This window comes from Palaemon carinicauda, chromosome 8 (genome assembly GCF_036898095.1).
Source record: "Palaemon carinicauda isolate YSFRI2023 chromosome 8, ASM3689809v2, whole genome shotgun sequence".
NCBI lineage: Eukaryota > Metazoa > Arthropoda > Malacostraca > Decapoda > Palaemonidae > Palaemon > Palaemon carinicauda.
The window spans coordinates 103,408,082-103,428,213 of NC_090732.1; the positions used below are offsets into that span (position 1 = coordinate 103,408,082).

At 49.8% G+C, this 20,132-nt stretch overlaps 1 protein-coding gene across 1 annotated transcript in view; it reads right to left on the reverse strand.

Annotated features, from left to right (window-relative positions):
• The window catches only part of Vps53 (vacuolar protein sorting 53), a 363,462-nt gene that overhangs the window by 280,558 nt on the left and 62,772 nt on the right, over positions 1-20,132 (reverse strand). Inside the window, exon 3 of the mRNA XM_068378791.1 lies at positions 15,443-15,514. Coding sequence (XP_068234892.1) covers positions 15,443-15,514 — 72 coding nt within the window. The remainder of the gene's footprint in view (positions 1-15,442; positions 15,515-20,132) is intronic.

A 20,132-nucleotide genomic window follows, 5' to 3' on the forward strand; every position in this document is an offset into this window, starting at 1 on the left:
AGTACTGTGCTCCGGTGACCCGAGCGCATGGGTTCCCCTTGGGGAACAGCAAAGCAGTCTTATACTCAGGCACAAGAACAGGCTAAGGAGACAATGGTATGTATCAAGCTCGTGAGGGGCGAGCATCCTCCACATGTGAATCACGCTCCGAAGGGCTGAAGAACAGCAGAAGCAATGCAGGGCGACAACTAGGCTAACCACGTGGTGGAGACCACTCAGGGGAGGACCTTACCCAAGAACGTGAAAGGTGACCACCCGACAGAACAGGAACATGGCTTGGACCTTGCTCTTCCTCCGCAGGCTGAGCGAACTCAGACCGAGGGAAGCCCGGTCCTAGGTGACAGCAGCTGCGGCAGGCAAAGGTAGGAAACCAGGTCCCGGCAGAACAATGCTAGCAACGGACGCAGGGAACTCTTCCAGCACGTAACCTTCAGAGCCTCTCAGAGAGGGATCCAACTGCACCTCTGAAGAAGCCTGTGTGCGCTTCCTATCAGCTCCCAACTGCAGCGGCTTGATGAGGCCTTCCTTCGACGGGGGACCAGCTACGTCCAAAGGCTAAATCTGCAAAAGATCATTAAGAGAATAGGAACCTCCTGTGGGGAAGCAACAGCAACCTTTGAACCTAAGAGTTGTCCCAGAGTTAAACGGTCAACACTCCTGTTTGATCATTCCCCAGAGGAAAACGAGCAAGCAGGAGCTTCGGGAAGAGATCGAGTGGTTAAAATGATGTTTTAATTAAAAAATAAATTTTTGAATATACTTACCCGGTGAATATATAATAGCTGCAACTCTGATGCTCGACAGACACATAGAGTAAAAACTCGCCAGCTATCGCTATACAGGTTGCGGGTGTGCCCACCAGCGCCAACTGTCGGCCAGATACCACTCTCGATGTAGAAAAAGACTCAATTTCTTCTCATCCCACTGCGTCTCTATTGGGGAGGAAGGGAGGGTCGTTTAATTTATATATTCACCGGGTAAGTATATTCAAAAATTTATTTTATGATTAAAATATCATTTTTAAATATTTAACTTAGCCGGTGAATATATAATAGCTGATTCACACCCAAGGAGGTGGGTAGAGACCAGAGTTAAATATGTTTACATCGCATAAGCTAAGAGTTTTTTCATTTTGACAGTTATCAATATAACAAAACCAAAATAAATAGGTACCTGGTAAGGAAGTCGACTTAGACGATTACTCTGCCTTGTAAGTACGTCTTCCTTACGGAGCCTCGCGATCCTCTTAGGATGCTGAAAGACCCCCAGGAGCTGAAGTATCAAGGGCTGCAACCCATACAACAGGACCTCATCAAACCCCTAATCTGGGCACTCTCAAGAAATGACTTTGACCACCCGCCAAATCAACCAGGATGCGAAAGGCTTCTTAGCCTTCCGGACAACCCATAAAAACAACATTAAAACATTTCAAGAGACAGATTAAAAGGATATGGAATTAGGGAATTGTAGTGGTTGAGCCCTCACCCACTACTGCACTTGCTGCTACGAATGGTCCCAGTGTGTAGCAGTTCTCGTAAAGAGACTGGACATCTTTCAAGTAAAATGACGCGAACACTAACTTGCTTCTCCAATAGGTTGCGTCCATGATACTTTGCAGAGATCTATTTTGCTTAAAGGCCACGGAAGTTGCTACAGCTCTAACCTCGTGCGTCTTAACCTTAAGCAAAGATCGGTCTTCCTCACTCAAGTGTGAATGAGCTTCTCGTATTAACAATCTGATAAAATATGACAAAGCATTCTTTGACATAGGCAAGGATGGTTTCTTAACCGAACACCATAACGCTTCAGATTGGCCTCATAAAGGTTTAGTACGAGCTAAGTAGAACTTAAGAGCTCTAACAGGGCATAAGACTCTTTCTAGTTCATTGCCTACGATCTCCGATAAGCTGGGAATATCGAAAGATTTAGGCCAAGGCCGAGAAGGTAGCTCATTTTTGGCTAGAAAACCAAGTTGCAGAGAACAAGTAGCTTTTTCTGACGAAAATCCGATGTTCTTGCTGAAGGCATGAAGCTCACTGACTCTTTTAGCCGAGGCTAAGCATACCAGGAAAAGAGTCTTAAGAGTGAGATCTTTCAGGGAGGCTGACTGTAAAGGCTCAAACCTGTCTGACATGAGGAATCTTAGGACCACGTCTAAATTCCACCCAGGAGTAGCCAAACGACGCTCCTTAGTGGTCTCGAAAGACTTAAGGAGGTCTTGCAGATCTTTATTGTTGGAAAGATCTAAGCCTCTATGCCGGAAGACCGAGGCCAACATGCTTCTGTAGCCCTTGATAGTGGGAGCTGAAAGGGATCGTCCTTTTCTCAGGTATAAGAGAAAAACAGCTATTTGGGCTACAGAGGTACTGGTCGAGGATACGGAAACTGATTTGCACCAGTCTCGGAAGACTTCCCACTTCGATTGGTAGACTCTAATGGTAGACGCTCTCCTTGCTCTAGCAATCGCACTGGCTGCCTCCTTCGAAAAGCCTCTAGCTCTCGAGAGTCTTTCGATAGTCTGAAGGCAGTCAGACGAAGAGCGTGGAGGCTTTGGTGTACCTTCTTTACGTGTGGCTGACGTAGAAGGTCTACTCTTAGAGGAAGACTTCTGGGAACGTCTACTAACCATCGAAGTACCTCGGTGAACCATTCTCTCGCGGGCCAGAGGGGAGCAACTAACGTCAACCTTGTCCCTTCGTGAGAGGCGAATTTCTGCAGTACCTTGTTGACAATCTTGAATGGTGGGAATGCGTAAAGATCCAGATGTGACCAATCTAGGAGGAAGGCATCTATATGTATTGCTGCTGGGTCCGGGACTGGAGAGCAATAGATTGGAAGCCTCTTGGTCGGCGAGGTTGCAAAGAGATCTATGGTGGGTTGACCCCAAGTCGCCCAAAGTCTCTTGCACACATCCTTGTGGAGGGTCCATTCGGTTGGAATTACTTGACCTTTCCGACTGAGACAATCTGCTAGGACGTTCAAGTCGCCCTGGATGAACCTCGTTACTAGGGAGATGCCTCGATCTTTTGACCAGATGAGCAGGTCCCTTGCGATCTCGTACAACGTCAGTGAGTGGGTACCTCACTGTTTGGAAATGTACGCCAAGGCCGTGGTGTTGTCCGAGTTTACTTCCACCACTTTGCCTTGAAGGAGATACTCGAAGCTTATCAAGGCCAGATGAACCGCCAAAGCTCCTTGCTGTTGATATGCATGCTCCTCTGACTCGAGTTCCACCGACCTGAGCATTCCCGACCGTCCAGCGTCGCGCCCCAGCCCAAGTCCGATGCGTCCGAGAAGAGAACGTGGTTGGGTATCTGAACTGCCAGGGGAAGACCCTCTCGTAGGCTGATATTGTCCTTCCACCAAGTCAGACAAGACTTTATCTTTTCGGAAATTGGGATCGAGACCGCCTCTAGCGTCTTGTCTTTTTTCAAGTGAAAAGCCAGATGGAATTGAAGAGGACGGAGGTGTAGCCTTCCTAGTGAGACAAATTGCTCCAGGGATGACAGCGTCCCTACCAGACTCATCCACAGCCTGACTGAGCAGCGTTCTTTCTTCAGCATCTTCTGGATGGAGAGCAGGGCTTGATCTATTCTGGGGGCCGACGGAAAAGCCCGAAAAGCTTGACTGTGAATCTCCATCCCTAAATACAGAATAGTTTGGGATGGGACCAGCTGCGACTTTTCCAAATTGACTAGGAGTCCCAATTCCTTGGTCAGATCTAGAGTCCAATTGAGATCCTTCAGACAGCGACGACTGGAAGAGGCTCTGAGAAGCCAGTCGTCCAAATAAAGGGAGGCTCGGATGTCCGATAAGTGGAGGAATTTCGCCACATTCCTCATAAGCCTCGTAAACACGAGAGGAGCTGTGCTTAGGCCAAAGCACAGGGCCCGAAACTGGTACACCACATCTTCGAAGACGAATCTCAGAAAGGGTTGGGAGTCTGAGTGAATGGGGATGTGGAAGTAGGCATCCCTTAGGTCTAAAGAGACCATCCAGTCTTCCTTTCTGACCGCTGCTAGGACTGACTTTGTGGTCTCCATGGTAAACTTCGTCTTTGTGACAAAGACCTTCAGAGCACTGACGTCTAGCACCGGTCTCCAACCTCCTGTCTTCTTTGATACTAGGAAGAGACGGTTGTAAAACCCCGGTGATTGAAGGTCCGAGACTTTGACCACCGCTCCCTTCTCTAGCAAAAGAGACACTTCCAGTTTCAGGGCTTGTCTCTTTTCTTCCTCTCTGTACCTGGGAGAGAGATCGATGGGGGACGTCGCTAGAGGGGGTTTGCGTACAAAAGGGATTTTGTACCCCTCTCTGAGCAACCTCACAGATTGTTGATCTGCGCCTCTCTTCTCCCAGGCTTGCCAGAAGTTCTTGAGTCTGACACCTACTGCTGTCTGAAGTTGCGGGCAGTCAGACTCTGCCCTTAGAGGACTTGGATCCTTTTCTCTTTCCTCTCTTCCCTTCGGCACGAGCACCTCCCCTGCTGGAGGCTCTGCCACGAAAGGGCGGGATAAACCGAGACGCTGGAGTGTCTATCCTAGGTCTAGCAGACAATGTAGGCAAAGGGGGAGCTTTGCGAGCCGAGGACGCAACTAGATCGTGGGTGTCCTTCTGCACTAAAGACACTGCAATTTCCTTAACCAAGACTTCAGGAAACAGGCACTTGGACAAGGGCGCAAAGAAAAGCTCAGATATTTGGCATGGCGTCACTCCAGCAGACAGGAAAGAACATAGAGACTCTCGTTTCTTCAGGACTCCGGACGTGAATGAAGCGGCAAGTTCGTTGGACCCATCACGGACGGCCTTGTCCATGCAGGACATAATGAGTAAGGAAACATCCTTATCAGCAGAAGAGATTTTCCTACTCAGGGCTCCTAAACACCAGTCTAGGAAGTTAAAGACTTCGAACGCCCTAAATATACCTTTAAGAAGGTGGTCCAGGTCCGAGGGTGACCAACAAATCTTCGAGCGTCTCATGGCAAGGCGGCGGGGAGAGTCTACAAGACTTGAGAAGTCGCCCTGGGCAGAGGCAGGAACTCCCAAGCCGAGAACTTCTCCCGTGGCATACCAGACGCTCGATCTAGACGAGAGTTTAGATGGGGGGAAGGCAAATGCTGTCTTCCCTAAACTCCTCTTGGTCTCTAACCAATCGCCTAACAGCCGTAAAGCTCTCTTGGATGAGCGAGAGAGAACGAGTTTAGTAAAGGCAGGCATGGTAGTAGGAACGCCTAAGACAAACTCTGACGGCGGCGAACGAGGAGCCACAGAAATAAAGTGGTCAGGGAACAACTCCTTAAACACAGCCATGACTTTTCTAAAGTCCAAGGATGGTTGAACTGCTTTAGGCTCATCAAGTTCTGAAGGTTGGTCCTCAGGATGTGGTTCAGCAACGTCCTCATCTGACAGTTCCTCATCCGATAACTGATGAGAAAACGGCAAAGGTGTGGGCAACGTTTGACTCGCCGAGTCCGGTCGCACAGGTGCATACGTGACGGAGCCGGACGCAGCGTCATGGAACTGCTGAACAGTCTGGGAACTGTCAACAACCACAGGTGTGCGAGGACGCACAGCGTCCACCCGAGACTGCTTAGACCGTCTGGGTTGTGCAGTCAACACCATACCGGGTTGCGGAGGTTGACGCACCGCGTCAAAACAAGTCACCTCTGATGGTTGATGAACGTCCTGAACGTCACCAACCACATCCGTGCGTTGCCTAACGTCAACGTGCGGCTGGCAATCCACACTGGGTCGCATAGGTGGAGGTACTATCCCAACTGGTTGACGCGAGAAAGCTACCTCAACGTCAACAGGACGCACAACAGACCGCTTGGATGGTTGTTGGCCAGTAGGTTCAGCGGCAACCTTCTCCGCATTGTAGTCCTCCATCAAGGACGCAAGCGTGGACTGCATGTCCTGCAGTAACACCCATTTAGGGTCTACGGAAGCAGGTGCGGTAACAGACGGGGTGAGCGACTGAGACGGCACAACTTTGCCTCTCTTAGGCGGCGAGCAGTCATCAGATGACGGCAACGGGTCCGAACTGTCCCAGTGGCTACAACCGGGACGTTGGACTTGTCCTGAAGGGACCGACTTACGTTTTAAAGGTCTGGAGACCTTGGTCCAAGGTTTCTTACGAGAAATACCTTCGGACGACGAGGTAAAAATGGGCTCTCTCGTCTTACGTTGGTAGGGGCGATCTTGGAGAGATACGCCTGATACCAAAGAGGGAACGTCTGTTCGCTGATCAAGGCCTCTCGAACCCATGAGTCGTACGACATTGCTTCTCCCCTGGGCTTGGGAGCTTGCAAGAGGTCCCGGACTAGGAGGACGACAGGCACGAACAGACGAACCCTCGAGCGCAACACTGTTCACAACACTTTGCGTAACACTAGGCACTTTGACACTATCCTTCGTGGCACTTTGACACTTGAGTTCCTTAACGTCCGCCATGAGTTGATTTCGGTCACTTGCTAAAGACTCAACTCTCTCCCACAAGGCATGAATAGCACGCATCATGTCTGCCATCGACGGTTCCTGAGTGCTAGGAGGGGGGTTAGGAACAACCACTACAGGGGAAGGATTAGGTTCAGGGGCATGTGGAGAGGAAAAATCTACCGACCTAGAAGAACTTCTCCTTACCCTATCTTTCTCTAGTCTGCGTGTATATTTATCAAATTCGATAAAATCGAATTCCGAAAGGCCCACGCATTCCTCACACCAATCTTCCAATTGACAGGTTTTACCCCGACAATTGGAACAAACAGTGTGAGGGTCGAGAGAAGCCTTTGGAAGACGCCTATGACAGTCCCTAGCATTACATTTTCTGAACTTGGGAACTTGTGAAGGGTCAGCCATTTTGAATTAGTCAAGGGAAAATTCCAAAAAACGATCTAAGTCATCAACAATTAATCCGATCCAAAAAAGAATTCAAGGATTTATTTGAAGAAAAACACCTGTACTGCGAAAGCTCAAACCAAATTAAAGTACTTCACCAAATATGATGGGAAAAACTCCAGGTTCAACAGCGAGTAAAGTACGTCTTGTCGACATGTCGACAGAGAAGAAATTGAGTCTTTGTTTACATCGAGAGTGGTATCTGGCCGACAGTTGGCGCTGGTGGGCACACCCGCAACCTGTATAGCGATCGCTGGCGAGTTTTTACTGTATGTGTCTGTCGAGCAACAGAGTTGCAGCTATTATATATTCACCGGCTAAGTTAAATATTTAAAAAAAGGAGTCTAAGGTTTCTTCGACTTCGTGGAAGACAAAGAAGAAGTCCCTCTTAGACTACTTCTTATGCCGCTGTCCAAATTTCTTCCACAGGGAGGAAGACCACTTCTGGCATTCCTCGTAGGTTTTGTCTTGAGTAAAAGGCCGTCCTCTGCAGGCCGGACACAACGAGGGGGGGGTTAGTCTCGACCGGGTACATGAAGGTGCCGTATTTGCTTCCCTCAGATCCTGGACATGTCTGCGTGATGGCCTAAAAAGAAAAAAGGCATACCTGAAAAGAGAAAGTAAAACAATTTTATTCAAATTGCTGTCAGAATTGAGAGGCAGAGAGAGGTAACATCTGCTCTCAGATGAGCCAAAATAAAAGTGACGAGACAACACTGGTGTGTATGTGAGTGGGATAGCTAGTACTACACCCCGTACACCCCTTAATCTTCTAACTTTGCCCAGAGTATATCCCTACTAAAGAGTGAAAAGATGACAAATTCGAAGATAATTTGTATTTTTCCTAACCATACAAACCTTAGCTATTTACACAGGGTTTACCTTTTAGCGCAGCTGAAATGGCGAGCCATTAGAATTTAACGAGGGTGTATTACCCCCGCGCTAGTTAGCGGGGGGGTAGGGGAGTGGTAGCTAGCTACCCCTCCCCTCCCTCACACACAGATGAATGCTCACTTTCACTTAGAGGTAGGACTTGTCTTGGGGGACAGGGCTGGCGGGCAAATGTGTGTAAATAGCTAAGGTTTGTATGGTTAGGAAAAATACAAATTATCTTCGAATTTGTCATTTGTTCCGTAACCGAAATACAAACCACGCTATTTACACAATGTGACTTACCCCTTAGGTAGGGTGGAAAGTCCCCAGCCATACTGGCTTTGGCTTTACCCGGGGACTCAGAATCCGAGTGAGTAGCACTCGATAAAAGGAGTCCCTGCACCTCACAAGTTCCTTGCTTCGCAAGGAACCATGTGGCCTACGTAAGCTTGTGTGTGAAGGAAGAAGTGTGACCCGTTCTACGCAGTTGACCTGGAGTTCCAGAAGGAACTCTGGGTTAGGACGTTCCCAATACCACCTCGTCAGGGTATGGGGGACGCGACAGTATTGACTCAATACTCGGAACACAAGGAAGCATGGTTTACCTGCAGAGGTTCGAGGTCAGCTATGCAGAGACCCGGATGCTGCTTCCCCGTAGAGGGGATGATGAAGAAAGAAGTAAGGGCCAGACATACTTCTTTCGTTCATGCAGACTAAAACCTCATAACAATGCCCTCAACCTTCTGCTACCTGTCCAAAAAGGAGCCTGAGGTTAGACCAGCTGTTGTGTAGCCACCACAGAGCGATAGAAAACGTATCGAGACTCCTGTGGGTCACGCCCTGCAGGAAGCGGGCTGCGAAGGTCATTAGACGCTTCCAGACTCCAGCTTGTAGCACCTGCGTCACAGAGTAGTATTACTCGAAGGCGAGGGACGTTGCGATGTATCCAATATCGTGCTGTAGGGCGACGTGACGGGGGAGGGTCTGGAGACTGGTCGAGATGAATGTCCTTGAGTCCGGGCTGAAGAGGTATACTGGTGACTCTCCCCCATGTCCTCCTTGTGCTCCCAAATCGGCTGCAACTGAGGACAAACTGCAGCTGTTCCTAGCGCTAACCTCTCGATTCCTTTACTGGCAAGAAAGAGAAGGTCTTGGGACATCAGATACAGAATGGAGACTCGAAATCTTGAATGAATCGGACCGAAGGGCCGGGACCCCCAGATTATGAGTCTAGCCAACAACTCAAGAGCGAGCCTGAATGTTGCCTTCCCCTCTTCCTTAGAAAGGGGGGAGTCGTAAGAGACCAAGAAGATTGCTTACACACTGGCCGTGGCCAGAGTGAGCAGGAGACCCAAGGCGGAATACAATCCGAGGCCTGTCGTAAAGGGTCTTGAGAAGATCTCTTAAAGGACTAAAAGTCCGAGCCATGCTCCAAGTTGGAGGTCTTCCTCCGACTAGGGCAGGGACGATCGTAGCTTCGCATGAGCGAGGATAGATCCAGCGGGCAGGAAAAAGTTATTCCTTTAAGCCTGAAGGTCAGGGAAAGGATGAGCGACAGGCTTCATTGCAGAGAGCGGAAAGGAGTTTCCTCCCGCCGAAAGGCAATAAGACCGTTATTGCTGGAGAAGAGGCCTCAAGGGAAGAGGTATATCTCCCACGGCACCAACCACCTTAGACTCTTCACTTTGCCTGGGAGACCCCTGTGGATGACTATCGCAGATGACGCGACTGTAGCGGGTTGTCTCTTCTTGAGGAGGAGGTGTAGTGTCTCCAGGCATGAAGCCAAAGCGACGCCCCGGTTCGGGAGAGATGTCGCAGTGTGGTTGCTTGAGTAGTCTGCGCCGTGGGAGAAGCTCTCCCGGGAGTTCCGTCAGGGGAAGCAGAGGGTCCAGAAATCATTCTGCGCATAGTCCCAGTGGAGCTCTCCCATTGAAAGGTTGACAGACAACCTGGTCTTGTTGAGACCCATTGTCCACAGACAAAAGGGAGGGAAGACGCAGGCGTCGAAGTTGTCCCACCATCACCGGAATGCATCTTGCCAGAGTTTCGGGGTCTGAGACTGGGGGGAAGAATAGCGGAAGCTTGAGGTTCCAAGCTGTCGCGATCAGGTCCCCCAGACCAGTACTTGCTGGTTACCCAAGGTCAAAGACCCCTAGGTACACTCTCTCTACGAGGCTCTGCTCGGATAGTCTGAGAGAACATTCCCCTGCCTGGAATGAGAGAGCCGATGGTGGTATTGAGAGAATCTCAATCATCCCGGTATCTCTACTGCAAGATGTGAAGGTGTGAAAATGCGTCCCCTGCTGGTTAGAATACGCCAGAATCATGAAGTCGACGCGCACGGGGCGACTCGGCAGGAGCTGTAGGATCTGTAGAGGGGCCAGACTAAGGCCCCTAAGCCTGCCTGAATGATGGAGAGGTATCCTTCAGGTCTTGACCATAGGCCTGGACCGGAACATGCCCCCCCCCCCCCCTTTCCTTTGACGAGTCCGAGAACAGCATCAAGAATGTGGGGAAAGGACGAGAATATCCACTACCATCAAGAGGCTCCATAGGTCAACATCCATTGCATGTCTGATAGTTCCGCTGGTCCCATAGGGGCCAGGAAGTCCGGTTAAACATTGCCTGAAGCCACCGGAACTTGGATCGCCCCACATGGAACTTATCCTGAGACGACCGTTCGGACTATAGACAGGTCAATGAGGAAAGGAGAACTAGGAAACGTTCCAAGGTAGGGCTGAAAGCTCTGCTTTACTGAGAACAAGTACTGCGACTCTCCTCAGTCTTGCCACAGTCAACCGAAAGGAAGGCTCGGAGGATGTGATAACAGAATCTGGCGTCCCCAGGTGGTCACCCATCCAAGTACCGACGTTGCTTAACATCGCTGGACGGACGAGAAGCGGGGTTTCCAACGTGGTAAGGCCGTTGACTCAATATCATGGCCAGATACTCCAGATGTTGAGGCAGAGGAAGAGAAGGCTCCAAGCAAAATACCATGAGCCCACAGTCATGGTAAGCATCCGGAAGCTTGTCCCGGCGCTGAAGAAGGTCGAACCCGAGCCTACCGGAGTTGACCAGCCCTCCAAACAGCAGAGGAGGCGGAAGCCTGCACTTGAGCGGCCAAGAGGAAGGCAGGGAGAGTTCTCTGGGGAAACAAACCTGCTATGCCACGGCGGGATAGCCACACTGCATCATAAGCAGGAATACTTGCAGTCTAGGCTGAATTCGACGAGCACCCTGGAAGATGGAAGGAATGGAAACTGAAAGTACCCGTCCTTCCGATCCAGGGTTTAAGGAGTCCTGTCGCCTCGTTACCAGTCTGATCGATTCTGCTGGTCTACGCTGGCCGAAGTTTGTTCGACAAACTTGATCAGGGCTGAGAGGTCGACTAAGGACATCCCCTCTCAGATCCTTTCTTACAAGAAAGGATCGACTGAGGAGGCCGGGGGTGAAGACCTTCGCCTAAGGTATGGATCATTCTGCCCAACCGGGCAACTCTGCTGACGCTATGGCATAGAGGTTCAGAGACACTGAATTCGCTGACAGAGACGGCAGGCGCGATATCCTTGGCTGATCACAGAGATTGTGCGGGAATGGGCATCGGGAAGCTGTCATTCGGATGAGTAACCTTAAGCATCCTCCCAGAGCAAAACCTGCAATCCTAGAGTTCGTGAACTCCTTTTAGGACTATGCCCCCCCGGGGGAGTCTCCCGTGCCATCTGTTCCTGACAGGAGGAAACTGCAATTGGACACCTTGTCCCAGTTGTCGTAGCCGATAACTTAGGCCGACGTGATTGAAAGAAAAAGGCGCTGGAGCCCTGCAGAGTCTGGAAGAAAGCGCCTTGGAGGAGTGAAAACGGAAGTCGATTTCCTCCGCACAGCCGCTGTCTAAGTCTCTGTCTTTGGGCACAAACAAACTCTTCTCAAGGATGGAAGGGTGTCTGAGGTCGTCAACCTCCACAGATGAGACACCCGAAGGAAACCCTCAGTCAGCGCGTCCAGATGGTACAACATCGAGCTTGTCCGCAAGTTAGATACTTAACGACAAAAGGCCAAGGTGCCTGAGCTCGAGAGGAGGAAAGTACCCATGCTCTTCCTGTAGCTTCCTTGAACCAAAACTCGGGCCGTAACCGAGGAGGGAAAGAACCTGGTAAGCTCCCAGAGGAAGGGGTAAGCAGTCACCCCTTGTCCGATGGAGAAATCTCGAACGGAAAGCCCCCCCCCCCCGCCAAAAATCCTTCCAGGGAATGACGGGGAAGGGTTAACCAGGTTCAGGAAAGAGGAGTGTTGCTCAGATCACCCTTAAGTTTCTCCTATTCTTGCAAGTGCCATGCTCTGCGTTTACGGGGTGAGGCCGTGTTCTGGAAATACGCTCCAGAAGAACTCGCCAGGCTGGCCATGCTGCGAAAACCCCATTGGGAATCGTGGTCGCAATCGCCCTGGAGCTCGCGCGACGGTAATTCAAAGATTTTTCGCGTGGGCGAACGTGGAAGCGCCCATGCGCGGTAACGCAAACGAAAGTGAGCGAAGGAGCGCAGAAGGAGGGCGAGCGTGGTAGGAAGGGCGAGAGCTGGTGGTCGGCGAGCGATAACCCATAGACGAGCAATGGATACTGCAAGAAATAAGCCGACGTTTGTGCGAAGAAACACTGTAGGTTCGCGCGACGGAACACCATCCGTCCGCGTGATGGAAAACCGTTGGTTCGCGCGTGGGCGAACATTGGAGAGCATGGGCGCGGACGCGCATGAGCGTAGACGTGCAGGCACGTGGGCGTGTGAGCGCGCAGGCGAGCGGTCGTGAGGGTGGGCAGGTGGATGAGCGCGAGTCCGAGGCGGCGAACGCAAGCGTTAGCGCGATGGCGTGGAAACGCGCTGCCGCGTGGGCGAGGAAGACAGCTGGCGATATGGATCAACAAGCGATCGGTGGTGAGCTGGTGAGCGCTAACGCGCAGGTTGGCGATGGCGCGTTGTGTTATGCCGACGCCATGGTCGAGCAGCATGCGCAGGTGAGCGATCGTGCGTTGGCGAGCAAGATGCGAAGGTGAGCGATCGCGAGCAGCATGTGCAGGAGGGCGATCGCGCGATGGTGATCAGCATGCGCAGATGGGCGGTTGCGCGATGGCGAGCAGCCTCTGCAGGTGGGCGATCGCGCGATGGCTATCAGCATGCGCAGGGTCGCGCGATGGCGATCAGCATCCGCAGGTGTGCAGTCGCGTGATGGCGATCAGCATCCGCAGGTGTGCAGTCGCGCGATGGCGATCAGCATCCGCAGTTGAGGGTCGCGCGATGGCGATCAGCATCCGCAGTTGAGGGTTGCGCGATGGGGATCAGCATCCGCAGTTGAGGGTCGCGCGATGGCGATCAGCATCCGCAGTTGAGGGTCGCGCGATGGCGATCAGCATCCGCAGTTGAGGGTCGCGCGATGGCGATCAGCATCCGCAGTTGAGGGTCGCGCGATCAGCATGCGCAGGTGAGCTAGTAGCTGGCGAACCATGTTCCTTCAGAAGAGTTGGAGAACGTTGGCGTGCCGGCTGTAACACACACGGGCGATCCGGAGATCGCCGAGAGACAGGTGATCGCTGGCGAGCTGATGATCGCTGGCGAGCTGATGATCGCTAGCGAGCTGATGATCGCTGACGAGCTGATGATCGCTGACGAGCAGAAGGCTACGCGTGGAAGCCTGCGTATAGAAGAAGAGTCCTTAACCCCGACCTGAACCGAAGTTCTAGATCGCGAGGGCGAACGTGGGCGCACAGGGCGCGTAACAGGAACCAACAGGAACAGCAGGGATGATCATCATGAAAGCGCTGACGAACAGGAGAGCGCTGATGACCAGAAGAGCGCCTGTGCATTAACACTGAGCAGGAGCAGGAGAGAACACAGCAGAAGGGCGCGCAGGGAAACCCTGACACGCAAGGGAAGAACCCCCGTGGTAGGCAACCCTTTGCCCCGAAGGGATCGTTGTCCGCCGTGAAACTGATGTCCGTCGGAAGACCGCTGTCCGTCGGGAAGACCGTTGTCCGTCGGGAAGACGAGATCAGACTGCTGTCCATTTGCACCAAGGCGGAAGATCGAGAAAAAGGAGTTGTTGGCTGCAAACGGAGATTCAAAAAGGCGCCTCAAGCACCCTTATAGGGAGATGAGAGGCCCATACGACGAGGCGGACGGTGGGCCTTACGGCGAGGGAGGCCAACAGCAACAGAAGAAACCTCCGAAGAGGAGTCTCTATGAGTGTACTCTCTCGCGAACGAAAGAGAAACACTTCGTAGAAGAGACTGGTCAGCAGTGACCTAAAAGGAGCAATCCTCCGAAGAGGAGCTCCTGCAGTTGCCCAGCCCCTTGAGCGAAACTGCAGGTGTGACCGCTTAGCACCAAGAGCATAGTCCCACGAAAAAAAGGCAAGAGGAGAACCCTCCATAAGGGGAAAAACTCAAGCCTGGACAGGAGAAACTTCCCTCGAAAGGAAAGTTACCTGCCCAAGGAGGCAAGCCTCCTGAGAGTTCTAAAATGAACTGGAGAGCTGTCCGTCGTCACGGGAGTACTTCCAGTAGAAGGAGACACGCCCCTGACGAAAACACAAGGGGGGAGGCAGCAACAGCCGAATCCCCAGGACTCAACAAGACAGCTCACACCGTTGCCATATTACAGAAACGAACTAGATCGGTAACTGTATAAAAAAAAAAAAAAAAAAAACACATTAGTACGCATTCATTCCCCCGGGAAGGCTCCGAAGAGGAATCCCGAGGAAAAGGAAACAAGAATTACACAACGGGCACGTACCCTCACAACCACTTACACTCACAGAAGGAGAGCTGTGACCAAAACAGAATTATAACAATTATAATTATGTAACTATGTAATTATGTAATTAAAAAATGAATGAACACTAAAGAAAGAACGAAAACCCCGAAAGGAATCGTTCTACAAAGCTGAAAAATCAACAAATACAATTAGATTCATAAACTAATTGAGACAAACGTACGGCGTAGCAACCCCCCCACACGGAAAGGAAGCTACAAGGGCGTAGTAACACGTAGTAAAAGGGTGAACGACCTCAAGAGAGAGAGAGAGAGAGAAAGACATAAGTCAAACTCGATCGCCACCCATAACGCCGTGGCGGCCAACTGCCGAGGACACCACGTAGATAAGTACACTACACACACAAATCTGAAAAGGAAACTTACTGATTTCTATACTCAAATATGTATACAAACATGAAAACATGTTTACATATATATTGAGTAAATGAAAAGTAAGCGATTAAGTAAAGACAAAACAAACAATGGCTGCCAAGAGAGGACCAAGACAGAGACGTCTGTCACAGTCCGAGCCAAAAGTGAAAGTGAGCATTCATCTGTGTGTGAGGGAGGGGAGGGGTAGCTAGCTACCACTCCCCTCCCCCCCCCTAACTAGCACGGGGGTAATACACCCTCATTAAATTCTAATGGCTCGCCATTCAGCTGCTCTAAAAGGTAAACCCTGTGTAAATAGCGTGGTTTGTATTTCGGTTACGGAACAACTTTGTATTTAGTGCAGGAACAAACTGAATTTACTTTCTTCTGTTAATCAGATTACTCTTCAATACACATTAGGGCATATAAAATATGAGATTTGTCCATCAGAAGGCCCACGACATGCCCAAACTAAAACTACAGTATTCAGTAACCGCTAACCTTAATATCCTGGAAACGAGTAAATAGCTCTGCAATGGCTTCTTGGGCATTGAGCAATGAGGCACGTCCATCCTGCAAGAGTGAAACGTAAAAATGTATTTGTACTTAAACATATGCTAAAAAATTGCAGGAATACTTTTACAGATGTGATTAATTAAATCATAATAAAATACAGTATCAAAAAGTGTGTATTATACCTTTACTCTTAAGAATAAACTGTACTATGAAATTAAAATGACAAATTTTATATTAATTTGTATTTTCCATAATCATACAAACCTGTGGCTATTTATTAAGGATTATCTTTTGGTAAAACTGAAGAATAGACATTAAGAATTTTAAGTGAGTTGGCAACTACCCAAACTGATATTTAGCTGGGGTAGTGAGAGGTAGTAGGTGTTAACAGCTAACCGCCTCATTCATACACCAGTGAAACCGAGTCACTTTTTGATTGCAGGCAGGACTTACGGGGGACAGATGATGGCGGGACAATTTGTATAAATAGCTACAGGTTTTTATTCTAAAATTTGTCATTTGTTCCGACACTCTACAAACCTTACACTTTTTATTAGGGATGACTTACCCATTAGGAGGGTAGAAGTCCGACCACTGGCTTGGCCATTGACCCTGGGTTTTCACGTACAGGCTTGACCTGTAACTGAGAAGACCCTGACACCTCGCTAAAAATTTTGTGCAATGCACGGATAGCGGCATAGCCTGTGTGCGTGTGAAAAAACTAGCAATGTGACCGTCTAGGTAAGACTATTCCAACTTAAATAAGAATGTTGATAACAAACATAGATATTTCCCAATACCCACCTAGTGGGGAGTATCAGGAATGTAGACAAATATTAAAACTATACTAGGTTACACAAGGGAAATGGTTATTACCAGCAGATAGGTGAGGCCAGCATGCAGAAGAACAATGGTTCTCTACCCCAAGAGAGGGGAAGATGAAAAAAAAAAGTGCCAGTCACTCTTACAAATTCATCCCCGACTAATCACAAGTATCCTATGCCTTCAACCATCTGCTAATTTTTCAACAAGGAGCCTGAGGCATTCTAAACCCCTTGTTGTGCAGCCATCACAGAACCAATGGAGAATGTTTCCCCGCCAAGACAGATAAAAGCTTTTCCTCTTGAAAGTATACAAGGAACTCGGCTACTACTGGAATAGAGGCATCGAGGGGAGAGATAACCTTTCCATAACATCAGCCACAGAAGACAGTCCACTTTGCCTGGTAGACTGATCCCGAAGATCTATGCAAGTATCCAGACATCCTTCTCGCAAATTGTTACGAAAAACCTTTATATGAGAGGAGATGCTGGATAACCTCTGGGCGTGAAGTCAAAGAAAAGCTACTGCCTTGTGGAAGATGTTCACGTACGATTGTCTGAGTAGATCTTGATGTGGAGGGAGTTCTCACGGTAACTCCATCAGGAGCTGCAGAAGGTCCAGGAACCACTCTGCGTGATGACATAGAGGAGCTATGAGTGTCATGAAGAGGTTATTGGATGCTCTGGTCTTGTTCAGCCCCCTTTGCATCGGACAGAACGGGGGAAACGCATACACATCTATGTTGCCCCACCATTGTTGAAATGCATCTAGCCAGAGAGCCTGAGGATCTGGGACTGGGGAGCAGTAGAGCAGAAGTTTAAAGTCCAGACACGTCTCAAACAGATCTACAGGTTGGGAACCCTACAAAGTCAGGACTTTGTTGGCTATCAGATGATTGAAAGATTATTCGGAGCCCACAAGAGTCGTTCTGCTCAGATTTTCTGCGAGCAAATTCCTCTTGCTCGGAATGAAGCGACCTGATAGGAACATCGAATTTTCTTCAGTCCATCTTAACATCTCTACTGCTAGATAGCATAGGGGCTGCGAAAAGGTACCACCTTGTTTGTTTACGTAAGCCACTACTGTGGTGTTGTCGCTCATCAACACCAGAGTGTCCGGCCAGAAACTGTTGGAGGGCAAGAAAGGCTTACCTCATCTCTCAAGAGATTTATGTGCCGTACCTTTTGGACTTGGACCATAGCCCTGATGCCGTATAGTGCAGCATGTGAGTCCCCTACCCTTCTTTTGATGCTTCTGTGTAGAGCATCAATTCTGTGGAGGGAGGAGGTTCTCATCTGTCACCCAACACTGAAGATACAACAGTTGCTCCTGTCCTATAGGAACTAACATATCCGTGAAGACAGTGTGTTGACTACACCTGGATTTGAGCCACCACTGAAGTAATCGAATTCTGAGCAGCCATTAGGCACTAGACAGACTAGGGATGCCCGGTGACCAAAGAGACACAACCACTTCTGGTCTGGAAGCTCTTCTGGTCTGAGGAATGGGCTTAGTACCTCTCTCAGCCTGTGTACTCTGTCGTCTCATGGAAACACTTTCTGTAAGTTGGTGTCTATAATAATACCTAGGTATACCAGTCTTTGAGAGGGGAGCAGGAATGATTTCTCAAGGTTTATCCCAATTCCCAGATCCTGACAAAACTCGAGCAGTCTGTTTCATTGCTGAAGAAGCGTCGCCACAGAGTCTGCTAGGATCAGCCAGTCGTCAAGGTATCTTAGGAGATGAAGGCCAATCCTGTGAGCCCAAGCTGACACTAGGGCAAACACTCACGTAAAGACCTGGGATGCTGTGGAAAGACCGAAGCACAGCACCTTGAACTGATATTGCCAGTTCTTGTATATGATCCGAAGATACTACCTTGAAGATGGAGGGATTAGAATCTGGAAGTTTGCATCCTTGAGATCCAGTGTACAAAAAATCCTGTAGTCTTACCGCTTGTATAACCATGTCTGCCATTTCCATCCTAAACAAAATCTGAAGAACAAACTTGTTCAGAGCCAAGAGATCAATGACTGGTCTACAGCCTCCAGACGTCTTTCTCATAAGAAAGAATTGACTGAAGAAGTCTGGGGAGCCATCGAGGACCTCTTGGAAAGCGCCCATCTCCAACATGGTCTGGACTTTGGTCCTAAGGACCAGCTCCTTTGCGGATCCCTTAGCGTAGAAGCTCGATGGAACTGGATACCAAGTTTGTGGAGGGAGAGATTGAATGAACGGGACATGATACCCTGAGCTAATCTCAGAGACTGTCCCAGGATTGGCCCTGTGCTGCAGCCACCTATACCAGCAGTGGTACAGGCATCCCCCCACCAGTGGGCAGGTGAGAGGATTGCCTTCCCTAGCGGGAGCAGCCTTTACTACTTCCCTTACCACCCTTACCTCCTCTGTATAGTTTAGACTTAAGAGCCCTTGGGATTTTTGGCAGGAAAGGGCTGTCGACACCTTTGAAGACCCTGTCATCCTGCTGGTCGAGGGTTTGGTGGATTGCGGCTGCTTTCTAATAGGTGAAGGAGCCTTACCATAGGACCTCGATGTTAAGACCGTGGAGAAGGGAGTCCTTGGTGGACTTCCTCCATCGCTCAGCCGCCTTCTCGACCTCTTCCAGCTTTAACAGAGTTGAGCTGTCAAGGGTGGAGTTTCTGACCCTAGTAATCTCAGCCTTGGGAACCTGTCTATGGAACCTCTCAATCACGGCATCCCACCTCTGAAGAATTGCCTTCGCCAACAAGTTGACAATCTGATAGGAGAGGAATTCCAAGATGCGTTTGCCCGACAAGAGAAAGGTCTCCATAGACCTCCTTGTAGATTCCTTGGACCAATCCTCCGTTCTAACAAGGTGGCCCGCTGATGCCAACCATAGATCAAGCAACAAAGAAGCCTACATGGCATACAGTACTTCACAACCTTCTCCACGTTCAGTATCTCAGACACTGAAAACGAGGCTGAGAGCCCAGAAAGCTTCTTGACAGGGATACATCTTAAGAGGGCCTCTAAGGATGGATCTAGAGCAAAGCCAGATAGGATTCTTCTGTGACCTTGTAGTATTTCCTCTGCTGGATAAAGGGAGGTGGGAGGAGTTTGGAGGACAAGCCTGTTCGAAGAGAGCTACAAGATCGGCGATTTGTGGAAACTCCTTCTTCCCAGCTGCTGTCAGTCCCTTAGACCAGGGCAGGGCTCCACTAGCTTTAAGTAGTCATTGAGTTCCATATACATGATCCAAAACCGTATCCTTGCCTTCCTGAGGAGCCGTCTCAAGGTTAACCAACTCATTGATAGTCCTCATGCAGGCTAGGACTTGCCAGAAGTCGTACTCCGACTCTCAGCTTCAGAGGGGAATTTAGAGCTAGCAGCCCAAGGGAGGTGGTCATCTTCCAAGTCCAAGTCCTCATTCACCTCCAAACTCTAACCCATAGGAGCCTGGGGTGGGTCTCCGTCGTCAACAAAGGAAATGTCGCTTGCTGACACTCCTGCTCCAGGGGAAGATCTAGCTCTCTCTTGCAGGAGAGCTGCTTGTGCCTTGGAGTTCTTAGGAATGATCTTGGCGTCCTTACACTCTCTGCGAGATGACAGGTACTCCTCCAACAAGGAAGATCTGGATGGTCATCACCATTCCATAAAGGTCTGAACCTCTCTTGCAGGAGATTCCTTGTCTTCTGGTGGTGGTTTGGAGGCGGATCAAAGCTGCAGTGGCACGACCTCTATAGGAGAAGGCCTAAAATAAGGCACGAGCGAGATCTCCCGCGGAGATCCTAAGGCCCTGGTTGAATGAGGATGGTGAAGGTCGGCATGAGGCGGGGCTGGTTTCGGCATTCTCCTCTTCTGCTTTGTAGTA